We start from the raw sequence: 17,454 nt of genomic DNA, 5'->3' as shown, positions 1-17,454 counted from the left end.
CCCTAGCCCGAGGGTGGCCCTCTCCTGAGGCCGGCGAAGGTGGGCCTCGCCTGAGGCCGACGATCTTTGCTAGATATCAACGAGGCCCGACGGTGGTTGCCTCGTTGATGGCCAGTAGAGGGAAAATTGGAAAAAGAAAAAAAAAGAAAGAAAAAGAGAAGAAAAGAAAAAAAGAAAAAAAGTAATAATAAAATTCGAAAGAATCTTAAAATATTATTAAAATTTGTCCGAGTTGGATGGTCAACGTCCGCGTCGGTAATTTCCGGCCAAAATTAGCTGAATGGACTCAATCGGTAAAATATGAAAATGTTTATGACTCGATTGGCAAGATTGAAAGATTTATGACTAAGGCTCCGTTCGTTTGGCGGAAAATATTCTCCTTTTGGAAAATATTTTCCCGGAAGTCATTTTTCCTGGAAAATGTTTTCCCAGAATATAATTTTCCGGTGTTCGGCGACCAATATGAAAAAGTTTCGGAAAATATTTTTCGCCGGGCGACGGCGGCGGCGTCCGGCAATGGCCGGCGGCGGCGGCAGCGGCGGCCCGCCGCCGGCGGCCAACGTCCGGCGTCCGGGGCGTCCGGCGGCGGCGGTGGCGGCCGGCGACCGACGGCGAACGTCCGACATCCGGCGGCGGCGATGATCGGCGGCAGCGGTCGGCATGCGGCGGCCGGCGACCTTAGTGAAGAAGAAGAAGAAGAAGCTCCGGAAAATGATTTCCGCTTTTGAAGAAGCGGAAGTCATTTTCCGTAGACTTAGGCTATTTTGTGAGGGGGGAGGGAAAATATTTTCCCACGGAAAACGTTTTCCGCCTCCCAAACACCGGAAAATATTTTCCGGGAGAATATTTTCCGCCAAACGAACGGAGCCTAAATTGGTAAAAGTGCAATAGATTTATGACTTTTTTGACAAATTTCACAATAATTATTTTTAGCACCTACTCCGAAAGAGATTAGAACTAACTGTAGATTGCCGGAAGAAAGAAGAGATAAATCATAGGTGGTCCTGATTCAGAAAGATCTCTTGAAATCACTGCTAACTGTTTTAAAAACTTTAAACCGTTAGATGACTACGTAATTTCAATGTTTAAATATTGCACTACGTGCAAGCTGGGATTTTGACATGAGGCTGGAGCGTGGAAATATTGGGCTTGGAAAGATTTGAGTTTTGAAAATGACACAAATGATTCATGAACTTTGATCTAATATGCAATATCGTCTTTGAATTTTTAATTTTGTACAATATGATTCCTGAACTTTGGTCCAATGTGTAATGTTGTCCTTGAACTTTTAATTTTGTTCAATGTAGTCCCCGAACTATGGGTAATTATTCATTTTCATATAGTTTCATATAATCTATGGACTAGACTATATGAAAATGACGCAATTACATCGAACATTTACTAATATTTCAGGGACCCGACTAAACAAAATTAAAAGTCCATAAACAACATTGCATATTGGGCCAAAGTTCACATGCCACATCAAACATATTAAAAGTTTATGGACGATATATTAGAACCAAAGTTTATAGATCATTTGTGTTATTATCCAAATTTGAAAACAAGATCTCTTGCTCCCTTATACTATGTCACGATTGCACAAATAAATGGAAAATAATGTTTTGCGCGTTTTTTTTGGGTGAAATTTCCCGCGTTTCATTTAACTTATAAAAAACATACACACACACACATATATATATATATATATATATATATATATATATATATATAATGCAAAATGTAGAAAAGAGAAACAACACATATACATGACAAATATAGATTTGTCTATCAGGCTATTAATTATGGAAACAAGTAATCTAAATATAGGCTCCGTTTGTTTCGCGAATAATGAATGATTCGGAAAACGTCTTTGTAAAAAATGATCTCTTGTATAACTCGAAATAATTAGCTAATGAAAAACATTTTCATCATTGAAGATAATTTGAATCTAAACATTTTCGTGCACAATAAAAATAATTTGTTCATCCATTTTTTATTTATAAATGATTTAAATAATTTTTTTTAAAAAATATTTTTTCAAAATTTTATTGTTTGCGAAACCAACGGAGATATAGAACATGTAGATTTGCCAATTAAGGATATACTCAAAAAAGAGAGCGAAGCACACCGAAAGGGGCGGCTTTTCGAAACGAAAGGCCTCCCGAATCCCATCGCTCCACGTCTCTCACCCTCTCTCGCTCGCTCGCTCGCTCCCTCCCTCCTCTTTCATTTCATTGGCGCACAATTCATTCACGGGACCGCTCGTTCTCGCTCTCTCGCCGCCGCACCGCCGTCTCTCGAAGCGGAAGAGCAGATCGGTCGCGAAGAAGATGGCGGTCGGTGTCCTCGCTCTCCAAGGATCCTTCAACGAGCACATCGCAGGCACGATTTCTTCTTTCTCGTTCTCCGCGAGCGGACGTGTGCGTCGTCGTCGTCGGCGTCGGCGTCGTCTGTTTTTGCACAAGTAGTCCGTAACCAGAGGAATCTGCCTGTATGTCTGTCTGTCTGTCGTTCGCCAGCGCTCCGGAGGCTCGGGGTGAAGGGAGTGGAGATAAGGAAGCCGGAGCAGTTGCGGAGCGTCAGCTCGCTGATTATCCCCGGAGGAGAGAGCACCACCATGGCCAAGCTCGCCGAGTTCCATAACCTGGTTTGTTACTCTCCCTCGCTCGCCCCGTTCGTGCGCTCTTTCGGTTTCCGGCGATGGATTGTTTATCGCGATGGTGTCGAATCGGGATTGGAAAATGAGAAACGTCGGTGCCGTTGTCGGTTTAGGATTGGCAGCGTGAGTGTGCTAACGTTGCCTTTGCGAGTTGACTACCAATTGTCTTCTAGTATCGGCTGTTGTGGAGTAGGATGAAATGAGGTCACTCTGTTTTGGACAATGTTTTCTGAGAATTCCACAACCTGGAAGGACATGCCCCGTGTGGACTTGTTCATTTGTAGTAATTTGCGTTTTGATAGTACAAAATTAGGATAGGAAAGCTGAGAAGCTGTCATTGCTGCATCGATTTTGGTGATGGTGGAGCAAGTCTAAGTGCTCCACCTTTGTGAATTCATGACCGGTTCTCTTGAAGTAACTTTTTGTGTGGAGCAGGATAAAATGGTTTTTGTCTTTTCCTGAAATGTTTTCTGAGAATTGATATAGAGTATCAGTTCATTCGGTTTTTCAAGGAAATAAGAGTCCATGATTCTTATCTCTATTTTCTGTGCTGCATGTCAGTTCGGTAGCATTACAATGTGCCCTGTACAATTTGAAGGACTTGCACCGAGTTAATTTACTGCTCCACGGTTACGCAATCAGCAGTTAGTTTAGTCATCTGTAACTAAATCCTTTCATTCTGCAGTTCCCGGCACTTCGAGAGTTTGTTAAGATGGGAAAGCCTGTCTGGGGAACATGTGCTGGTCTTATATTCCTGGCCGACAAAGTAACTGGTGGGTCTTCTCTTGTGGCTTCTTAGGAGGTCCGAAGATTGTACTGCTTCACAATTCATTGTTTTTAACTTTTCTGAATGCAATGTGAGGAATACTGGTGATGAAGTTCAGATAGTTGAAACGAGATGCTTATTTTTCACAGGACAAAAAGCAGGAGGACAAGATCTTGTTGGAGGCCTAGATTGCATTGTCCACAGGAACTTTTTTGGCAGTCAGGTCTGCATGCCCTTTTGATTCTGAATATATTGCTCTACTTTATTTATGACACATTGTAGCTGTTTTGGTGAAAATAATTGTTGCACTATCTGCTATCACATGCGGGATCGTAAGTGTGAACCTCGACTTTATCTTCGTGTCCAGTATATGTAACTTTTATGCCAGAGTGATTTTTATGATATCACAAAATCTGAACGTGCATAAGAGTGAGCTTGTTGTTGCTTATACACAATGACTTCTGAATCGACTTGCCTTTTTTTCCCCTGATGTTTAGATTCAGAGCTTTGAAGCGGATCTTTCAGTACCGGAGCTGGCATCAAAGGAAGGAGGTCCTGATACATTTCGTGGAGTTTTTATTCGAGCTCCTGCTGTACTTGAAGTAGGGCCAGAAGTTGAAGTGCTTGCTGACTATCCAGTTCCATCGGACACACCGATGGATGAAGCTCAAGAGGTATGGCATATGATATTTGTTTTATTTAAGCAAGTTCATTGGGTATAATTTGCTATGTCTTGCTCTTATATAACAAGTTTCATGGTGAGATTTAGTTTTTCGAATATGCCTCATGGTTAGGTTTGCATGGATATGCTTCTGACTTGATAGTGGTTCCGCATACTTTGAAGGTTTTGAATCATAAAACATGATTAGTATCTATTAGGTTTTTCCGATAAAGAGTTTGTTCGCACCACATAGCATCTTTTGAGTGCAATGGTGTGGTGCTATAGTTGCGTAGTTTAATTTGTAGCTGGCAATTCAGAATTGTGGGTTTAATTCAACTAGAGTTGTCATTTCCCTGTCAGTCCTCTTGCGTTGCCCATACTGGCTCAATTCATTCGAATGGCTGAAAATTGTTGTCATGTGAATATTTCAGGGAGTTGATTGGATAATTTGCATTGAAAAGCCCATTACGTGTGAATTTCAGTTTCACATGGAGGAGCAAGAGTAATACCGATATTGATTCTTTCATTTGACTTTCTAGATTAGTACTAAGCTCAACACTTTATGGGCCATATTCAGGAAAATCGGTATGATATGGAATAGTTTTACCTAAAAGTTGTCAATGGCAGTTGCTGTCAAAAGGTCTCCAATGTAAGGAGTTATAATAAGTTCAGGTTCTGTTTTATGAGAAGGAAGTTTGTTCACTTCGTGTATCAAAATTTTGGTTGATTTTTACTTTTCTAACACTCTAGAACAATTAAATTGATTGAGCAAATGCACAAATGTTAAAAAGTAAGAATAACTTCATGGCATTGAATTAAAATGAAGCACTAGATTTTAACAATCATTTCTGAGGCCAACGATCAAATTGCATATTCTGTTTAGTCTTCAGTTTTTCCTTGAGGATGCTTAGCTGCTATTTCCAGTGAATTGAGTTTGGGCCTTTGGGCCGGCTGATCTATGTGACCGCCCCATGTTTATGCCTTCAGTTGGATTAGAAGTAACACTGTTGATACTATGCATTGGATCGACCTCAGTCATGTACTTTTCTTTTGCTCACTGTCATTTTGAGGTTTTGAGAGAGCGACCCTGATGCAAGAGAAAGTTGCTGTGATATCATCTGGTAGCCATTAGATCAAATTACGGAGTTGCCATACTCAGTTTTGGCCATGCATACTTGTCTACCTTCAGGCCCTGTCATATGGGAGGCTTGGGCATTGAGATGCTGGGCAGCTTCATCTCGTTGGCTTCTAGTATAAGCAGCTTGTCAAGTAAAGATTACAAGGGTGTCAGAGCGCTAATAAACTTGTTCTATGAGCTTGCTGTATCCTGGTTCAACAATGTTGATCCTCTGGAAAGTGATGGTGAAGGGGGCTTTAAATAAGTTGCATGGAATTGAATATGCTTTTATTATGTTTAATACGGATTCTTTCCCAAAAGTAACTGGAGATGCCGACTGCTGTGGATTGCTCATCATAAATTTACCTCGAAGAATCTAGTTATTATTGTGGAAGTTTTCTTCTATGACCTTTTTTTAATGTTGTTGGTTCATCTTGATGTGGAAGTTATTATTGGACCATCATTTTTTTTTGTAGAAGAATTATTCGAGCTTTTTGTTCTTGTTTTCCTGTTTGGAGTATACATTTATTGAAGTTAGTCTGAATACTAATTGCCTAAACTTTGTTCTTCAATTAGTAAATACACCAGATTTTTCTGTTTGCATTGTTCAATGAGTTACTTTTCCTTAGTAGGTGATTCATCGGATATAGATCCAATTTTTCAATTCTTTTAATTACTTAGAAATTATTTTTCCTTGTACCTGGGGGTATCGAGATGCCACTGTGTCGCGATCTGTCTCTCTCTTTCTCTCTCTCTCTCTCTCTCTCTCTCTCTCTCTCCAGGAAAGTAAATATCTTCAGAAAAGGTTCCATATATCAGATTCCTGTAATTTATCTCCGTCTGAACCTTTCTTTGTTGTCGTGACATTTAGGAAAACAAAGGAGCTGAAAAGAAAGTAATTGTAGCTGTCAGGCAAGGGAACTTGCTCGGGACTGCCTTCCATCCAGAGTTGACAGCGGACTCACGATGGTAACTTATTTACCTACACCAGTATCTTTTCTCCTTGCACCTCTTTGATGGCACATTGCTTGTGCAGGCATACGTACTTCCTTAAAATGGCGAGTGAAATCGAAGGAGGGGCCTCAAATAGCATTGTGGCGGTCGAAGGAGGTGATTTGACTTTCGACCAACAGCCAAAGAATGATCTTCCCATATTCCAATAGTTTCACTTTCATGTCGTTGACCCAGGAGCATTCTTTTCACAGTCAAATTGGTTTCATTGATAGGTTACTTTATGATGCTTGACCTCTCCTCAGGTCTTAGTTTTTCGGCCCAGCTTTTAATGTTTCCTCCTGCGTACTGAACGTGTATATGATGTTGCTTCAAAATTTGGTTACGTTGTTGTCCCGGTTGTAAAAAAAAAAGAGTTTGATGAAGCTTTAGTAATTCCGAGAGTTAACTGTATGGATTTCCATTTTCAAAGCACTGAAGATTTATTGGAGCAGAGTCCATGGTAGTTTAGGTCTGTCCCATGGGTAAAAAGTAGGGCATTTTTTGGCCTATGTGGACCGTGCCATCTTTGTGGCCGATGTAAGCAACTGCTAAAACGCGTTTGATCCACGTACACTTCACTCTATAGCTAAGGCTTTCGTTGTTTGTTGCTGTATGCCAAAGTTCATTTAAGCCTGATGACCATTTTTGATTTCTGTAAATATCAGCACTTGACTTTTCCCATTAATGTCTTTGGGTTTCTGCTCCAGCAATCAAGGTTGGTTGAGTTCTTCCAAGATTGCTTGGTCAATGCCTGGTTGAACTCAAAACTCTGGCGGGACTTGCCTGCAAACGAAAGAAGAAACCATTTATTAATTTCTTGCAGGTAAAAAAAACCAGACAGGTGCCTTAGTGTAGACTTGAGATTTAGCAGCCTATATTTTAGTTTGCGAGACCGGGGGATCCGAGGCGAATTTAGGGGGCTCAAAGTTCAAACCACATGGACTGTGCGTAGCAGAAACGTAACGCGGTATCTGCTTATGAATATATAAGTGGAGTTCAAGCTTCCCGATAAAGGAGAGAAGAGGACTCGCTTCTCTTTTCATCATCCTTATCTTTTTAATTGGACATATTAAGCTGGATCTTGCTCATACCTCCTTAGCGAAAGCTATCTTTCAAGCTCACAACGTGGGCATCTTTTGGTAACCTTTTTCTGTGTTTTTTTTGGTAACCTAGAAAAGGGGAAAATTCTCTACATTGAGCAAAGTACGACTCTTCGTAAGTTCAAAAAATCGCACGGCCCTTGCTTTGATTGGGGGGTTTGCAAGGAGTATACCTCTCAGTGAATTATTGCCATGAGGATTGAATCTTGGATTTTTTCTTGAATACTAAAGTCCTAAGCTGAGTTTATGACTTATCAGCTTGCAGCTAACCCCTTAGAGTAAAAAATTCCTGGGTTTTGCTTCGGAGAATGAGCAGAGAGTGAATCTAACGACAATAGCCGTAACTTCAGCACATTAAGTAGAGCATACGACGGCGAGGTCGATAAGCTTGCTGTAAGCTCAAGTAATTACGAATAGTAGTGCAACTGGCGCACGGTCATCTCTTACATATTCAAGCAAATAGAAGCTTTAAGCTCTTTCAAAAAGTAAAATAAGACTTACAAAAGATGTTAAGGATGGTTTATGATAGTTAGTCAAAGCCTATATTTATTTAGGAAGCAAGAAAATCGAGGATTAAGCCGAACTCCAAGGCCTAGTTTAAGTTAGACATTTTCACGTTTCCATATAAAGAGGCCTCTCTGAACATTCTAAACCGTCCAAGAATATCCCCCATTTTCTGCTGTAAGCATCTAATAATCAACAGAGGGAAGACACATTAAGAGAAGCATCTTCGGGCTGTGATCGCGTCTTGAAGACGATGGAGGTAGGAAAGCCGTTGATCTTGATGGCTATCCTTGCGGTTCTGGTCTCGCTGGGGGCGTCCGTGGTCCAAGGGGCGACTGACAAACCGACGACTCCTGACCCCAATTCGACAAAGTACGTGATGCTAAGAACATTGTCTTCCGGCCAGGAGCGAGCGTTTTGTGTGGCGTCCGGCAAGTGTCGCCTCAAGACGCTCACCTGCCCTGCTCAGTGCCCGCAGAGGAAGCCTAAGAAGAACAGGAAGCATAAGGGTTGCTACATTGACTGCAGCAGCAGCAAGTGTGAAGCCACTTGCAGATGTAAGCAAGCTTCTCTCACACTTTCCTGATACTACAGTCCTGCGTCTTAAGCTGTTTTTTGATTGCTACTTTGGAAACACAAGCATGATAGATGTCTTTCTAGTCTTGGCTAGATTTATGCAGACACGATGAACGAATCCTCGATATCAACTTTGACACAACCGTTCTTCTCAAAAAGTTTGAACTATCGGGGAACAGGCTCATGTATTGATATTAACCTCTTCTTCTTCTTGTTCGTGCAGATAGAAAAGCCAACTGCCATGGATATGGCTCTCTCTGTTATGACCCTCGGTTCATCGGCGGCGATGGCGTGATGTTCTACTTCCATGGGGCAACCGGAGGGAACTTTTCGCTCGTCTCCGATGACAACCTCCACATCAATGCCCACTTCATCGGGACCCGCCCTAAGGGACGGACACGCGACTTCACGTGGGTGCAAGCCCTCGCGATCATTTTTGACAAGCACACCCTCGTCATCGAAGCGAAGAGAGTCTCGCACTGGGACGATGAAGTAGACGCTCTCAACATCACTTGGGACAATAAGGCGGTCCAAGTCCCCACCGACGGAGAGGCCGAGTGGAGGCATGAAGGCGAGGACAGGACAGTGATAGTCGAAAGGACCGATGATACTAACTCCGTGAGGGTGACATTGAGTGGATTGCTCGAAATGGACGTAAGGGTAGTGCCGATTGGCGAAGAAGAGAACCGGGTCCACAACTATCAAATACCGAAGGACGACGCGTTCGCTCACTTGGAGACACAGTTCAGGTTTTCTAATCTGTCGGACCTTGTCGAAGGAGTTCTGGGCAAGACTTACAGGCCAAACTATGCGAGCCCTGTGAAGGTCGGCGTTCCGATGCCGATGATGGGGGGTGAGGACAAGTACCAAGCACCATCTCTTTTGTCACCTCTCTGCAAAGTCTGCAGGTTCAAGGGACCAACTGGGTATGCTATGGGTGTTGCTCAGTACTAACCATGCTGATAACAAGAAAAAGATCGTTCCTTTTTTCTCATTTCAATCAAAGTAGACGTCTGTGTTTGTATCTTCGTTTAGGGGGGTTCTTCTGCTTTGTGCTTGAATGATTTGTGCGTGTACAAAATAAGGGACAAATTGGCCCATCATGTCGTGTTCTGCTGAAAACTTATCTTCGTTTGGTAACAGCAATTTCTCAGGAAGAAAGTACCTGAGCCTTTCTACGTCCCTTCATAACAGCAAACGAAGCATCATCGATTGGTCTGTCCCGCGAGTCGAAAAGAGTCCTTCGTGAACTGTTTTTTCCCCTTTAATTTTGCTTAATAGTCGCGAAGGTCGACGAAACTTGCACCAACTGAACATGGCAGTTATCAAAGTTAAGTTTAGTACATATAACTAGATGCGCAACCTCATGATGTGTACTGTTGCAGGGGACAAGAACTACCTCTTGCTAGTTCGGTTTTCCGCCCACAAACGGCAAGCAAGAGATGCATTCGCTCGACCCGATAAAACACACGATAAACGAAACAGAAAGACGACATAGTAGACTGCACACGGTAGCGAACCTACGCCATCCTTGTGACACAATGTTTGGAAATGCTCTAGCTAACCTCAACAACATTGCAGTGCTCTCGGTACCGCAAAGAAATTTCCTTGGTGAGGGCGAGCACGGATGTCAATAGCGAGTAAGCCGGCCAAGGATTGCCTGATCAGGCATCTGTAACAGTGTTTCGGCGAAATACCATTACAGAGAATGTGCTCTGGTGGCAACAAAATAGCCATGTTTGGTTTCCATTTCCATAGCTTTCATTGACTACTCATTATGTGAACGAGAGAAAAGCCAGAGAGAGAAAGCCAGCGAAGAAGAAAGTTAAATCTCAAATGCCTGCCCAGAGCGAGGCAGGCGGGCCGAAACGGCCCATGATCAAACTGAATCCCCAAATCACTCACGCTGTGCCCTAATCTTCCCTCGAATTCGATCGCTCTGCGAAAAGGAAGAATCGGCGCCAATTCGCGGGACGGCGAGCGATGACGGAGACGACCAAATCGAGGGAGAGAGCGGGAATCTCCAAGGCGTCGAGCAAGAAGAGCAAAGCCGACGCCCCCGCCCCCGCCCCCGCCGTCAAGAGCAAGCCGGAGAAGCCTAAGGCCGGCAAGAGCAACGGCGTCGCGCCCGAACCCGAGGTCCTCGTCGTCCCGTCCTCGAGCACCGAATCGCAGGCGGGGGAGCCCGAGCCGAGGAGGAACCGGAGCCCGGAGAGGCGCGAGCGCGGCGCCGATCAGGCGGGCAAGAAGAGGAGGCGGAAGCATCGGGAGCCGGAGGAAGGCGGCGCGAGCAAAGAGGAGCGTAAATCGAGCAAGAGCAATGGCGTCGCGGCGCGCGAACCCGAGGTGCTGGTCGTTCCGTCCTCGAGCACCGAGTCGCAGGGAGGGGAGCGGGAGGCGAAGGGGGATCGGAGCGCGAAGGTGCGCGAGCCGCGCGTCGCGGGCTCGGCGGCGGTCCGGAAGAAGCGGAGGCGTCGGGAGCGAGAGGAGGACGGCGACGGGAGCAGGGACGATTCGAAGCTCTGTAGCTTCCCGATGAACAGGATCAGGACGATCGCGAAGAGCGAAGAATCCGACCTGCGCATCAATCACGAGGCTTACTTCGTCATCAACAAAGCCACGGTATATGCTTGTTCGAGCTCTGGTTTTGTTTGGCAATTCCATTCTTGTTTCTGCAGCATTTCCCATATTGCTAGAATCCTGGGAATCACTGATCACTCCAAATGCAGCTTTAGTATTTCGATCATTTGATGTATGCATACTTGCTTTGCGATCGACGAAGCAATGTGTCCTGCTTCTGGTTCTCATTCAGCTCCTTGGGATTGTTGCAGGAAAAGTTTATCGAACAGCTTTGCGAAGATGCGTATGGCTTAGCTGCAGCTCGCGATCGTAAGAGAACTTTCAAGTATGACCACCTGTGTGAGTTACTCTCTCCTTTTCATTCGAACTCCAGCTCCTGCAAAAAGAATTGAATGCTTGATGTTATTGTCATACCGAGTTTCGCCTTGTAAGGTTCGGCATTGAGTGAACTTTCGTCCCGCCTTGATTTACTTAAATGATGCTTTAAAATGTTGTGGATTCGTTGGCTATTTGAATTTCATGAATGGCTTTCGGTTATTTTTAGAAGTGATTTCTGAAATGATTGCACTTTGAAGTTTCTTCGAACAAACTTACGAGGATTGAGGGTGGGGAGGAGGCTCCTTGGGTATGGCTTGACGTAGTACGGTCAGTAAATTATTCACTCGATATCTGGCTCATGAAGCCTATGTCTTCCCCTGAAAAGGAGCTGTGTCATCTGATTTCCTAGTGGAAACTCGAAATTAACCTAGCTTAATTGTCTGCCGCTCTGCTTTTCATTTATTCTCCTCCAGAGATACTGTTGGTCTTGTCCGGTCCTTGTGAAATTCAACTTAAAACGGCAATTCTTGTTTAAGTACGTAAATTCTCCTTGCTAGCGGAGAGGTTGAATGGGGATTTCAACCTGAACATGGAAAACTTTTGAAATATATTATAGTGTGAAATAATTATGCAAAGCTATCTTTTGTTGTACTTGCTTGGATGAACTTGATGCCTCTCTCAAGGTTTATTTTGATTATCTTTATTGCGAGTTAACGTGTTTGAGCCCTACTGTACTTATGACACTTCAATGACTCAAGTTACTGGAGTCTGAATTTGGTTGTCTGACATATGGAGATTAGGCATTAAACTATCTTATTATACTGATTGTTTCTGGTGTGTTCTGTTTTACTTCAGCATCACTTGTTTGCGAGTGGAAGAGATACGACTTTCTTTCAGGTACTTGTTTTTCAAACCCATATTGATACGTCTGCTTTGATCATAAACTTTTGGTATTGATCATTCGTATGTCCAATGACAGTATGACCTACTCGATGACATTTGGTTGTGTGCTAGATTTCGTTCCAGAGAAAATGAAAGCTGCAGATGCACTGGCAGAGAGGAAACCAGAAGAGACATGATATGATACTAATCTTAGGTCAAGAAACTGTAACTTTTGTCAATTGAGAGGCTTCGATTTGTACGAGCATCTTATCCTGTTATTTGGTTCTATAAGAGAATAGAGCCAGCAAAATGGGAACCTACATTTAGCTGCAGATGATGTCCATATGGGTGAATTTTGTGGCATTTTACATTGGAGAAGGGAAATGCTTATACTTCTGGTAATTTTTTCAGCATGTAATCTCATGCATCGCTTTCTGACCAAAAAAAAAAATAAAATCTCATGCATTGCTGACATGGATGGTGAGGTAGCTTCTTGTGGGGAGTTCAATGTTTTGTAATCAATTTGTCATGGACAAGTACTTCATAGTTAATCTGATTCTCGGCCTATGTTAGATCTCTTTTTAGTTGTATACTAAAGATATGGAGATCTATCTATGTAAATCTATTCATGCAAACGAGGAGAGAGTCTAATGAGGAGAGTTGCATAATTTGCAATATAGTTTTGAAGAATGGATATCCAGATCCCTATCCACTGGATTCAGAGACTCACTGCCGTAAGCTCTGGCTCTTTCGGCTTAGGAAGCAGGTAATGATCAAATATGATTAAGCCATCAGAAATGGAAAGGCGAATGTCGAGATAGTTACAGACAGATCATGCTGGGATGATCGATTGCGAATCTTACCCATGACTATCATTTATGTTGTTGTACTGTGTGTGTGGGTGTGTAAAATGAGTAATATTAAATCTAACCAGACAACAGGCGTCGAAGATTAGCTGTTGGGCCACCGCGAAAGGTGTCTTATGCTTGAAGGGTGTGGCATACAAACCATTTGCAGTGACACAGAACTGTAGAGAACAGCTATAATGAGGCTTCTAATGCAGTCTTTTAATGTCCAGCGCGATATGATGGGGGCTGGAGCGTAGCAAATAGTTCGTGCGTGAGAAAAGTCATTTTCGATAGCATAAAAGAGCCTGCTTTCGGCTGCAAACATGGGAAGAACTTACATGTCAATCATTAAGGACAAGATTATCAACAAATCCAATATGGTTGAGATTTCAGTTAGTCCATTCAGACGAAAGTGGTGAAGAGGTCGGTTTATTAAGCGGATGATATCTCTCATTTATGTTCCGCAGAGCCAATCACCTGTTTGTAACTAGGCATCTAAAAAACCTAACAAGGATTGATGGGTGAGGTGAAATGTCTGTTTCCTCTTCAATATGTATCCATGGATGCATTACAGAGCAGATGGATAGCACTGGCTAGTCTTACTCCTTAGCTCGAATGCTCGATTGGTAACAGGATGCCTTTTCTTTTCAATCACAGCTGAGAAATGCAAATTTCTAAAACTATTGGACGTTTGGTGCTTGCAAGTATGCATTACCCCACTCTTATGTTTCACATTTCAATGACGAAGAACATGGTACTAGGGAAAAAAAGAAAGGGGAATTCGCACACCCAAAGTTGCTATGCAGAAGTCAACTCAATCCTCATCAAGGTGATGAGAGTGTTGGGCCCTATTTTTCAGCAGCAAACATAGAATCTCGATTCATCTCCCTTGCCAAAGGAGATGGGAAGCTGCAAAAGCGTCTCTCCTAAGTTTGTTGGCAAGAAAATTGATTTTGTACCAGAAATAAATACAAAGTGAAACCCAAGCAATCATGCATGGCCTGATTTGCCATGGCCATTTGATCTCCCTCTACTATATTTCCTGCTTTCTCAAGCAAACTAGTTGCTGTAACAGTGAATGTTCCCACAGCTCTCTCTCTCTCTCTCTCTCTCTCTCTCTCTCTCTCTCCCATTTATTTCATCCATGTTTTGCTTTTGGCACAACACTTATCATTGAGGTGCTAACTACTGAATTCCCCTAACTAAAAATTGTAACCTCTCACCTAATTTCATTTTCTCCCACTCTGATGATCACCACTCTCTTTCCCAGATTTCAGATAAATTGCCACTTTCTCCCTCCTCTTCCCTCACACATCCAAAAAGGCTTCTTCAAGCACCACTTCTTCACTGTCCTCTCTTCACAATCCCCCCTCTCCCCCACCTCCCCCCTACCAAGAGCAAAGAAAGAAACATGATGAAGAGCCTTTCGTTTCCACTCCTACTGGTCCTGCTCTTCCAATGCTCCACCACCTCGGCTCAGCCTGCAGCAGCCCCAGCTTCACCTGTTGTAGCCCCGTCTCCACCTGCTCCGTCTCCGCCTGCTCCGCCTGCCTTAGGCCCGGCTCCGCCTCTCTTAGGCCCGGTTCCTGCAGGCCCAGATGACATCACGAAGATCCTTACGAAGGCGAGCCAATTCACAGTGCTGCTCAAGCTCATGAAGGTCACCTCAGTCGACAAACAGATCAATGCGCAACTTAACAATTCGAACAATGGCCTAACCATCTTTGCCCCGAATGACAACGCCTTCTCGGGCCTCAAGTCTGGGACTTTGAACCAGCTCTCAGCTGAGCAGCAGGTCGAGCTCGTGCAGTTCCATGTAGTCCCGTCATTCTTGTCTGTGTCCCAATTCCAAACCGTCAGCAATCCGCTGAGGACACAGGCCGGCGGTAGCGGGAAGTTCGAGTTCCCGCTGACCTTGACTACTTCCGGTAGCAATGTGAACATATCGACTGGTGTCAACAATGCAACAGTGGACCAAATTATATTTTCAGACGGGCAGTTGGCTGTGTATCTGGTCGACAAGGTTCTGCTTCCTATGAACATATTTGGCCCGAAGCCACCCGCGCCGGCACCTGCCCCAGCAAAGCCAAAGAAGAAGCCGGCTTTGGCAACGAGCCCGGTAGCCGACAGCGTCCCGGTGGACACATCTGGTGAAGGGAAATTGATGGTGCCTGGAATGATGGTGGTCATTGGATTGACTGTTGTTGGGACATTCTACTCGTGACAAGGAAAGTTTGAGACATTACGAGAATGATCAGCTTGAAACACTGAGGTGGGGGTCACTTTTGAAATTTGCAATGAGCTATTATTTGGTGAATTTGGTTGAAGGGCAGTGAGAGATGTGGTCAGTGATTTGAAATAAATTTGAGTCCCGATGGTAGAACATGCCAGTGACGAGAGAAAAAGAGTAAAAAAAGAGTCAAAGTCTGTTCTTTTTTCTTTCCTTTTCCTTTTCTTTCCTGTGTTCCCTGCTTTCAGTTTTCATGTACTCATTTATTTTGTTGTATTATATCTGAGGAGGTGCTGTATGTTCCTGGATTGTGAAATTGATCTTCTTCTTCTTCAGTTTGCTTCCTCCAGCACTATAATATGAAAGCATTAATACACCTAACAGCCATTATGTTAACCTGCACAGAGTATTACTCACTACTGAATAATGTCATCAGTCACTCTTGCACATAACTGAGAAAACATTGCATTCACTTTGGTACGCATCAAAATAACCGGCTAACCAATAGCAAAATAGGAACCATTTGGACAAGAACGAACACGACTTACCAAAAAACCGTAAGGGATTTTACCTTGTTCAAGTCTTTTCTAGAAACATTACATCTTCATGTGTAACTCAAAATTCAGGGGAGAACACTAGAACAGACAACATCAACCTCTCTTTTGCATCTAACTATGTAGGATCATACGAATTCAGCACAAGCATTCTTACAAGGTAATACTTAGCAAAAGCTCTTTCATACAATACTGTGTCTGCTACAAGATGGAATTAAGAATAGGGGTAAGCGGTTCCAGGTTTGTTTAGGTTCCATCTGGAACCTAAAACTTACCGGTCGAAACAGGTTTTTCATTTTTTAGAACTTGAAATCTACCCTGCATACCTTGGAACCTGGAACCTCCCCTGTCACAAGTTTCAGGGTCGGTTTCGTGGTCTACCTAGATTCGACGTTCCACCTGTATTATTAATTGAATGATTGCAGTTAAACAATATCTTTTATGACCACCACTTGCTGCTACAATTTACTGACCACAACTTATATTTAGACACACGAAAAATATGGAACATTAACAAAGTAAAAGTCTTAGTCATAAAATGGAAGCTCAAACTAGTAGTTCCAGATTATACATTCAGCATCGGATGTCATGGAATATCGCAGGATCGCGTGAAGATATAGACCAATAAAAACACAAAAACTTGCCCTAGATTTCAAGTTCCACCAACCTAGAACCTGTAATCTATTCCCTAATTTTTGGAATATAAAACCTACTCTGCATACTTTGGAACTCTGAAATCGGACAGGTTTCCACCGGGCCACCGGTTCGGTTCTCAGTTTTGATTAAGAAGTTTCATCTGTCAGGAAGTGAAAAACATATAACATCCATTGATGAGATGTTTAAATTGCCTGATGACTGGCTGGCTATAAACAAGGGATCACAAAGATTCCCAATATCATTCAAACGAGGACGAGGACGCAACGATTAAGCCATCAGTAAAGAAGTCTGAACTGGGTTAGTGCATTGGGCTTGTGCATCTTGCCTGGGTCTGACCTTTTTTAGGTGCTTTCAACTTGGGCCAATCGTATCATCATCATGAAAGTTTGGCCATGCATTATTCTCCTTCAAAGTTCAAATTATGACAGAAATCAGTGATCCATGCATACCCGAGAAGAGCTCATAAAGCTCGATTCGGAATTCTCTCTGTTTCGACATCATAAGCCTTGAGATTCTTTAAACGCAGTATGACATCAATCCCCTGTTCATTTGTTCACCGCACACTACTTGCAAAGAGAATGGCCATAAACGTGTCTCTTTATTATTTATCTTATCTATACTGTCATTTCAAAAGGAGAAATTGAATTCTATCTCTTCTTTACAAAGTCCAAAATGCGCACACAAGATTGCAAAAGCTTATGAAAAGTAGGAATAGTTTGTCGATTTGAGGCATAACCAAGGGGATAGTGCGTGTCGGGTCTAGTAGTATTTTGAAAACGACGTATACAGCGCCATCTCCGTTCAAATGACATCCTTATCCCGCTCCATTTGCTACGGTCCCGGATTTGTTGGCGCGCTAAGATTGCCTGCCGGTCTGTGTAAGGAATCAAAGACATCAATAATTCATAATGACTACATCAAATTCCTAGAAATTGTTATGTGCTTTGCCCCAATGATTGTACAGAATGACTTGTAAGATCCGCCATCCATCCATCTAATCAAGAGCTTA

General features: G+C 43.1%; 4 protein-coding genes across 5 annotated transcripts; all 4 read left to right on the top strand.

Moving 5' to 3' along the window:
- Window positions 1-2,129: 2,129 nt before the first annotated feature.
- On the top strand, window positions 2,130-6,855 carry LOC115670845 (probable pyridoxal 5'-phosphate synthase subunit PDX2). 2 transcript variants are annotated; one of them, XM_056309234.1, is made up of 8 exons: window positions 2,130-2,382; window positions 2,520-2,647; window positions 3,345-3,432; window positions 3,575-3,648; window positions 3,923-4,099; window positions 6,075-6,172; window positions 6,240-6,313; window positions 6,430-6,855. In XM_056309234.1, the coding sequence occupies exons 1-8, from the start codon at window positions 2,331-2,333 to the stop codon at window positions 6,504-6,506; spliced, it is 768 nt and encodes a 255-aa protein (XP_056165209.1). In that variant the 5' UTR covers window positions 2,130-2,330; the 3' UTR covers window positions 6,507-6,855. The 2 variants fall into 2 exon arrangements, with proteins under 2 accessions (XP_056165209.1, XP_030448070.1); XM_030592210.2 differs by having other exon boundaries at window positions 2,133-2,382; window positions 6,240-6,855.
- Window positions 6,856-7,524: 669 nt separating this feature from the next.
- Window positions 7,525-9,516, top strand: LOC115670859 (uncharacterized). The gene is made up of 2 exons (XM_030592233.2): window positions 7,525-8,357; window positions 8,600-9,516. The coding sequence occupies exons 1-2, from the start codon at window positions 8,054-8,056 to the stop codon at window positions 9,328-9,330; spliced, it is 1,035 nt and encodes a 344-aa protein (XP_030448093.1). The 5' UTR covers window positions 7,525-8,053; the 3' UTR covers window positions 9,331-9,516.
- Window positions 9,517-9,659: 143 nt separating this feature from the next.
- Window positions 9,660-12,736, top strand: LOC115670860 (DNA polymerase II subunit B3-1). Its single transcript, XM_030592234.2, has 4 exons — window positions 9,660-10,998; window positions 11,208-11,295; window positions 12,130-12,171; window positions 12,289-12,736. Exons 1-4 carry the CDS (start codon window positions 10,360-10,362, stop codon window positions 12,351-12,353), a joined length of 834 nt encoding a protein of 277 aa, XP_030448094.1. The 5' UTR covers window positions 9,660-10,359; the 3' UTR covers window positions 12,354-12,736.
- Window positions 12,737-14,270: 1,534 nt separating this feature from the next.
- On the top strand, window positions 14,271-15,565 carry LOC115670718 (fasciclin-like arabinogalactan protein 12). The gene has a single exon (XM_030592053.2). The coding sequence runs from the start codon at window positions 14,416-14,418 to the stop codon at window positions 15,226-15,228; it is 813 nt and encodes a 270-aa protein (XP_030447913.1). The 5' UTR covers window positions 14,271-14,415; the 3' UTR covers window positions 15,229-15,565.
- The last annotated feature ends 1,889 nt before the right edge of the window (window positions 15,566-17,454 follow it).

This window comes from Syzygium oleosum, unplaced genomic scaffold (genome assembly GCF_021117445.2).
Source record: "Syzygium oleosum isolate NSW1041296 unplaced genomic scaffold, Sole_v2.1 Sole_v2.03, whole genome shotgun sequence".
Taxonomy (NCBI): domain Eukaryota; kingdom Viridiplantae; phylum Streptophyta; class Magnoliopsida; order Myrtales; family Myrtaceae; genus Syzygium; species Syzygium oleosum.
Note: the sequence above shows the minus strand (reverse complement) of the source record. Positions and strands in the feature narration are given on the sequence as shown.